This window comes from Alnus glutinosa, chromosome 5 (assembly GCF_958979055.1).
Source record: "Alnus glutinosa chromosome 5, dhAlnGlut1.1, whole genome shotgun sequence".
NCBI classification, from domain to species: domain Eukaryota; kingdom Viridiplantae; phylum Streptophyta; class Magnoliopsida; order Fagales; family Betulaceae; genus Alnus; species Alnus glutinosa.
The window spans coordinates 8,358,065-8,366,138 of record NC_084890.1 but is presented as its reverse complement, the minus strand read 5'-3'; the positions used below and the strand labels follow the sequence as shown (position 1 = coordinate 8,366,138).

The window sequence follows — 8,074 nt, the reverse complement described above, 5'->3', positions numbered from 1 at the left end:
ACTTCACTTGTCCACTAGGGGTCCTAGGAGTTTAAAAGGATTGTTGCATACGCTAAATGCAGTCGTACATCCCACGAAAGAAGGATTTATCTTGTTATTTTTTTTATTTTGTTTTTCATTGCTAAGGGACAAGCAATAAGCCGGTTGGGGGGGTGTGATAATAGCTTAAAAGTGCATATTTTCTCTATTAAAATAAGCATTATCATACTATGTTTTATCATAATTCTTGCATTTTATATTTAATTGGAGAATATTGTTTAAATATTAAAGTTGAGCTTAAATTGGTATTAATGCAATGAATTGTTATTTTGTAGAAGACTAAAAGGAGAAAGACGCGTGGAGGACCAAGGAAATAAATAATAAATTCGTGGGGTCCACGTAGAAGAAAACAAAACATGAAAAATAAGAAAAGCATATCTTTCCATAACAAGGCAATTGATTTTCTTTCCTTATCTAGCAGATTTATGGGGACCTAACTCACACATATTTCCTACCATGAAAGGATCAGCACCTAATCAGCTCTTTCCATGCATAACTCACCAATACATGTATGGAGACATGGAAAAGTCATGCGCTGCATTAATTGTCGATATACGTGATTTGTTTTCCATGAAAAGCCAAACTTGCAATAATTCTTAAATAAGGAAAGAATCAAGAAAGTATGTGTGTGGCATCGAAAGACCAAGCAAATTAATTTATATATATCATGCTTTGCTTGTGCTAAAAGGGGGGGAAGCCGAGGGAGAAGCCAGAGGAGAAACAGAGAAGGGGGCAGTTATGGAGGCTCTCGACCGGTTTTGTTGTTTGTTATTTTTTATAAACATAAGTGGTTAAACCTCTAACTAGGGTTAGAGGTGAAGCCTAGTATTTTTATTATGTGTTCTTGAGACCATGTTGTTTGTTCTTCATAGATGAATGATTAAATTTTGGGAATGATTTTTTATTTGAGAGTAATTTAATGGGACAAGTTTATTTTGATTCCTTATGATTTTTGTTTATATCAAATGCTTACTTTGTTTGATTTGATATGATTCGAAAATATATGGAATGCTTAATTTATTGTTTCATGTTTTTGAAATCAAATTCTCAATCAACCCATGTTTAATTTATTTTATATTTTTTTTTTTATGTCTCATGAATATATAATAAAATACTAGGTATATCCTTGAAACCCTAGTGTTTTCCAATATTATCTTCAAAATCAAATTTATTTATTTTAGTTTTATAGTTTACTTTTTAATTTAAATTATATTCCATTGCTCCACTTTTCAGTGGAAAAATCAAGTCAATTTACTTTTCTGCACAATAATAGGAATTTTACTTAGTATTTACCATTCCCTATGGATCGACCTCGTACTTATCGAGAATTATTATTTGCGAAAACCTACACTTGGGTTTGCACCCTTTGTGGTCCAACATTGCCTCTGAAGCTCCACCACGCTCACCCTAGGCTGCCATCTCAATCAGCATATAAAGCTTCTTGATTGGCATCTACAAAGAGAAATGAAACACAAAAGGAGAGAAAAGTGAGTGAATAACAATGTCCTTTCCTTTTCCTCATTTCTTTTGTCTAAGGATTATTAGACAATTTTTGAAAAAATAAAATAAAATGACCAGAGAAATGTGCCAAAAGGGTGACAAAGTATAACTTACATCATTCAGGGCCTCTGCAGCTGCATTGATGTCTTTCATAAGCAAAAACATTCAGCTGTTCTAGCATCTGCGATCAGAAAAAAAAAAAAAAAGAGTAGATTGACATACATTCAAACTTTGAAGCTAAATGGTAGTATAATATAATTTCCTTTTAGGGTTCATGAAACCATTATTATAATACTCTCCTATTGTTTAATTTAATTACTAGCATTGATGGAAAGTTGATGATATCCAGCAACAGAAAGCCAAATAAGAACACCACAACCACTATATATCTAAGACAATAACAGAATAGCATGAAAATAATTTACCTTCTTTGCATCATCTGTCTTCAATGTAGGAACATGGTAAGTGACAGAAAGCATCACAAAATATCAATTGAATCTAAGAAGCCGACTTCACTCGTTGTCCCTATAACCAGAAGTTTTTTTCCCTGACAACAAAAATCACAAGATGAACTAGTAATTACGACTTCAGCAAGGTCATAAAACTACTATTCACCAAATCATAATTCACAAAGTCGCTGAAGAAAAAACCATGGCCCAAGATATCAGAAATTGTCACACAAGAGGCTGTCTATGAATTCAGCCAGTCAACGCTCTTTGTACAGCCAGTGATTGTGACCTGAATGAATAATCAAGGACAGAGCAGACCAACTTTTAACCATTGCAACAGAATAGTACTATGATTTAATGCATCTATATAGCTCCAAAAGTTACTTCTTTCATTTATAGGTATGTACAACTCATTTACCTGTAGATGGGATTGAACCGATGACCTCATCCTCTACTCTTTCATTGGATAGGAGATGCCAGATCTTAGCTCTGCTGTCAAAAATTGCTGTGTAATATAGACTGAGAGTTGCACATTTAACAAATGAATTACAATAGCCTCGTGGGATTTTCTTGTTCCCTATGAGAGATTAACACTAGTTCTCCAGAGACCAAAAGAAGCAAAGCTCAATTGCTTCCAAGAGCTGCAAATTTATTTCGCCAGTAGTCGAGTTTTGGCAACCAAAACAAAGACCGAAGAACCAACCAGTTCAGAGTTCATCACAGTTACCAACCCATGACATGGAATTCAATGCATAAATTTCAACAAGTATATGATAACATCAAAATGAAAAGGGAAAGATAGTATTATAACACCAAGAAAATCACAGCAACATTATTACAACCAAAGTTGACTAGCTTCCATGAGATAAAAAGTGCACAGGTAAGGCGTGAACATCTAATTAAATAATAAGGTTTGTAATTTCTATACATCCGCAATACAGGGATTACGCTCAAGAGTTAACAAAACAAAGATGAATCTGTTTTATTGCACTTCAAAAATTGAATAAAAAAACAACATTCGCAATGGAAATTGCAGTATATGATTTGCAATATCTACACTTATGCCAGAGCCGCCAAATCAATCCTCAACCTCTGCTTTGATCTCTCTTTGTAACTCCTCCTTGTACTCCTCAAATGTTCCAGGGTAAGCACTCACAGTTCCATTTTCCACAACCCAAATTTCACTCCTCTCTTCGTCGTCGCAAACCCGTGATATGAGCCTAGAGTCATGACTGACCAGGACAACTCCACCAGTAAACTCATCCAGTGCATCAGCCAGTGCATCAATGCTCTGCATGTCTAAATGATTTGTAGGCTCATCCAATAGCAATATGTGTGGCTTCGACATGGAAATTGAAGTGAAGACAACCCGTGACTTTTGCCCTCCAGATAATTTTGCAATTGGGGTGAGGTGATTATGGCTGGGGAGTCCAAATTTTCCAAGCTTTGCACGAACAGCCTCCTGCTTGCTAAGTCCCTCTTGATCTGGATGAAGACGAAGAAGATACTGCACTGGTGTTTCCTCCATTGTTAGTAGGTCCACAAAGTGCTGTGAATACCTCCCAATCCTCAACTTCTGACTCCTCCGTACTTCACCCTCCGTTGGAACCAAATCACCTGCAAGAAGATTCAGTAGAGTAGATTTTCCCGCTCCATTCGGCCCAACAATAGCAACACGTGTTCCCATATCAATACCTACATCAACATTTGCAAGCCTGAAATCCTCTCGGTTTGGGTAACTGAAACTGACTTCAATTAGCTGCAAGAGTGGTGGTGTGAGCTCAGTAGGTTCGGGGAAGTGGAACTCCACACTGTAATCTCTCCATTTCTTTGGGGCCTCAGGCAGAGGCTCATCCTCATCAACCTTTCCTTTTGCCTTGCTCTTGGATGCTTCTTTTGCAGCATTAAACTTAGCCCGGTCTTTCACCTTCTCCTGCTGAGCACGATTCCCTGACCTCTTGGCTGCTTTAATTTGCTTCTCATAAGTTTCAAACTTCTTGTTCATCTCTTTGCGACGCTGCTCGTACCCACTTTCAAACTCATCAAAGTTTCCACGATATAATTGAAGCTTCAAATCATGGAGATGAATGATCTCATTGCAGACAGAGTTAAGGAAATCCCGGTCATGTGAGACAACAACAAGGGTTTTCTTCCACCGACACAAGTACTCCTCTAACCAGAGAACGGCCCTAAGGTCAAGATGGTTTGTGGGTTCATCCAATAACAATAGTGTTGGTTGCACGAAAAGTGCCCTAGCCAATGATATTCTCATTCTCCAGCCACCACTAAATGACCGGGTTGGACGACCCTGCATTCCCTTGGTGAAACCCAATCCAGCAAGAATCTTTGATGCCTGAGCCTCAGCTGCATCCGACCCCAAGATCTGCAACTGCTCATACAACTCAGCAAGCTTCTCTCCTTCATCATCCCCATTGCTATCTTCAACTTCATTCTCACCCTCAGCAGCAGAAGACAAATTCTGCAAAGATGCAACCTCATTTCGGAGCTTGACCAGCTCTTCATTAGCTGAAACAACTGCTTCAAGTGCAGTTCTATCATCACCAACCACCTCTTGTTCAACCAAAAGAACATCAATATTCTTAGGTACTGGAATCTTCCTCCAAGCAAGGAGCTTTAATAATGTAGACTTTCCCATTCCATTGGGTCCAACCAAACCGTACCTTTTCCCGTGAGATATCTTTACTGATGTATTCTTCAAAAGTTCTTTACCCCGAGCTGCCACAGAGAAATTATCTATAGTTATATCTTTGACATTGGCATCAGCTTCATCACCCCCATCAAGAACTGAGGCCCGACTACCAATAACAACAGTAAAAGCATCGCGGTCATCCTTAAGGGCCTCCTGTTTGGCATGCTCTGCTGCATGGGCAGCAAGCACATCCTTCTTTTCTCTTTTTTTCAACTCTTTTTCATTCATCAATATTTCAAGTGCCTTTGGGTCACTCCTCCGATTGGGTTGCTTCAATTCTTCTCCAGAGGCATCATCATCCTCATCATCAGAGGGAGGGAGATCAATGTCATCGGTGTAAGATGACACTTTTGGGGCGGCTTTGGTCTTAGGTTTACTAGAAGTAGGGGCCAAGGAAGAGGAAGAACCCTTTTTAGGCTTATCAGGTTTCTGGTCCATACTGGCTAGCATCGCCGAGATCGAGAGCTTCTCTTTCTTCCCATCTTTCGAAACATCTTTGCCACTCCCCTTAGTTTTGGTGGTTGCACCGTTCTCCTCTGGCTTCTTCTTTCCCATTGCAGCAACCAATCTGGTGAGAACAAAATAACTAAAAGGTATGAAATTCTATCAACTTGAGTGATTTCAATTAAGTTCATCGTGAACACAATAATATATATAGACCCACATAAGGCCTTTGCATGGCAGCTTACATGATAAAGAAATGAAAATAGAATGTACTGGCATGTGCCATCAATTCAAATCAAACTATAGAGATAAAGCAAGTAAACATAGAATTCAGCAATAGCTTACAAAAATATGCTTCATTCAGTAGAAAAAACATGAAGTTTCCAACGTGAAGTTTGATGAAAATACTAAGATTGACAATATCGAGCAAGTATAAAGAGCTAATAGAAACCAATTAAAAATGACAGAGTTACCAGGGCAAAGAAACACTATCAATTTCATTCTGTATGCAGTTTGAAGAATTCTAATACTTGGGCTTCACTTACAAAAAAAAAAATACTTGGGCTTCGAAAATTCAAACAACACTGAACCCAAATAAAAGGCAGATCTCAGCCACTGCAATTGAAGGTTCAATATTTTCCAATTTTTCACTTTACTATAATAATACCGTACACTAATTTGAGATTTTGATATAATTTCAAATTGATATACTGTCTTGATATAACCTTTAAACAGACAACAAATTGAGATGATGTCTTCACTTTGTTATAATAATATCTTCCACTAACTCCAGATTAACGTTACCCTGCAATTGCTAAAGCCTAAAAGTTTTTCATTTGGTACAAAACTAAGTTAAGAAAGCACAAACCTTAGACTGAGAGTTGATTAAGTGAAAAGTTGAAAACCGTGATTCCATGGAACTTGTAAGAATTAGAAAGTACTAAGAGCATCTGTATCGAACTCTCCAAATTTCATTCAAATTTTAGCCAAATAATCTACTTTTGTTATTTTCTCTATCACTTTTAAAAAGTTTCCTACATCAAACTCTCTAAATATTTTTCTATTTTATCTAGATATTATTTTTTATTGGTTTTGAGAGCAACTAACTACTTTAACTGTCATGAACATCAAAATTGCACCAGAAACTGTTTGGAAGCAAAAATATAGCAGATAGTCTTTACAAATATGGGTTTCGTCCAAGTGGGTCCAACGTAGAAAACCCAACATTGTTGAAGCATGCCAGATAGAATGAATTCAACCAACCAGCCATTTCTTTTAAATTCAACAAACCAGCCAACAACCTTCAAACGTGCTTTTATGTCAAATCTAGGAGACACCATGCCCCATCTGAATATAGATTTAATCTTTCCCCTTTATCCCCTCCATAGATAGATCTCAACCAAAGCAAAATCATTGCATAAACATGAACAAGTAGCTTCTGGAGGCCCCAAACTAGTAACACAAAAGGCAAATTGGCTTGTCTCATCCATTGCAAAAAATACCACTAGAATTTCATGCATTGAACCAGGAAGATTCAAACTGGGTTGGTACTGTGGGGGCATGCAGTTATGGAGGCCTTCACTACCAATCACCAAATAGGGTTTTGGCTATGTCCACCACATGAGGATCACATTATTGGCATCACAATAATGCAATTTAGTTTATCATAAGAACACTCCAAAAAAAGCAGAAGATTATTGGCACAACAATTACATTAACTTCGATTGAACTTCTTGAAGCTGTTACTTGGGTAACCATAAGAAACAAGATGATATTCTGGTCCTAGAGAGGTCATCACCGAAGGTTATGACCTATTTAAAACCCTATTCCATTAAAACAACAATGGATTTTGTCAAAATTAAAAAACCAATTCAATCAGAAACTTTTTTTGTGCATTCGACAAAGAACAAACATTTTCTTCTGTTCTTCTGGCCACAAAAGAAACTTAATCTAAGAAACCAAACAGAGGCTACTCAAAGCAGACAAATAAAACTTAATCTAAGAAACCCATACAAAGAAACATCAACAAACTCATAAGACACAAACAATTATGGCTCTGGAGATCGTCAAACCCCAGAGATCTTAAGACATGTCAAATCCAAAAATTAAACGCACACCCCTCGAATTTGCAAAAAACAGGTTTTTCCTCAAATTTTCTAAACCGACGACAGTTTTCTCAGCAACCAAACAGAGAGAGAGACAGATAGATAGAAAAATAGAGAGAAAATTGAAACGAAAACATGGGAAACAAAGTGAAAGAGAAAAGTATTGTGACCTTACAGCGCCGCCAACAAAAGAAACTTCGTTAAGGTTTCTTGGGTTTATAATCAAGCTGCAAATGGGGATAAAAGAAAACCCCATACCCCTTTGAACTAAACCCATTCATAGCCCCATACCCCTTCGAACTAAACCCCAAGCACCCAAGCAACGGAGAGAGAGAGGGAGAGAGAGAGAGAGAGAGAGCAGTACCGAAGCAATCGTACTCCGTTGAATCTCCGTTGAAATCGCACTCAGTGAAGAATCGCACAAAGCAAAGCACACAGTGAAGAAGGCGCGAGAGAGAGATGCACAAAAATGTTGAAACTTAGACGAACCGAAGGGCAAGCGGGAACGGTGGCCCGGTGGAGATCGGGCCGGCGTGATGAAGGCTGAGCTGCGTAGGCCCCGTAGGAAGAAGAAAAATCGTGTAAAGGATAAAGGTGGGCCTTTTTACCTCTGTGAAAAAAAAAAAATTAAATTAAAAAAAAAAAAAAAGTCAAAAATTATTTTTATGCTAATGGAAATCATAATTTGAAGGATAAAAAATTTTTACAAATCGATTTTATACCCTCCACTCCACGTATAAGAATGGCATATTTTCTTTAAATATATAAGAAGTACATGTTATTTTTATTAATGTTATTAAAAAGTATGTGAGCTATTAAAACAACAT

The 8,074-nt window shown here is 37.4% G+C and overlaps 1 protein-coding gene and 1 long non-coding RNA gene across 2 annotated transcripts; both read right to left on the bottom strand.

The window, feature by feature from the left end:
• Positions 1–1,358: 1,358 nt before the first annotated feature.
• On the bottom strand, positions 1,359–2,546 carry LOC133868018 (uncharacterized). Its single transcript, XR_009900272.1, has 5 exons — positions 2,407–2,546; positions 2,190–2,277; positions 1,965–2,086; positions 1,654–1,720; positions 1,359–1,491 (listed from the first exon to the last, which is right to left on the bottom strand). It is a non-coding gene; the product is annotated as an uncharacterized LOC133868018 (long non-coding RNA).
• A 216-nt stretch (positions 2,547–2,762) lies between these two features.
• On the bottom strand, positions 2,763–7,824 carry LOC133868387 (ABC transporter F family member 4-like). Its single transcript, XM_062305273.1, has 2 exons — positions 7,612–7,824; positions 2,763–5,266 (listed from the first exon to the last, which is right to left on the bottom strand). The coding sequence occupies exon 2, from the start codon at positions 5,251–5,253 to the stop codon at positions 3,067–3,069; it is 2,187 nt and encodes a 728-aa protein (XP_062161257.1). The 5' UTR covers positions 5,254–5,266; positions 7,612–7,824; the 3' UTR covers positions 2,763–3,066.
• Positions 7,825–8,074: the final 250 nt, after the last annotated feature.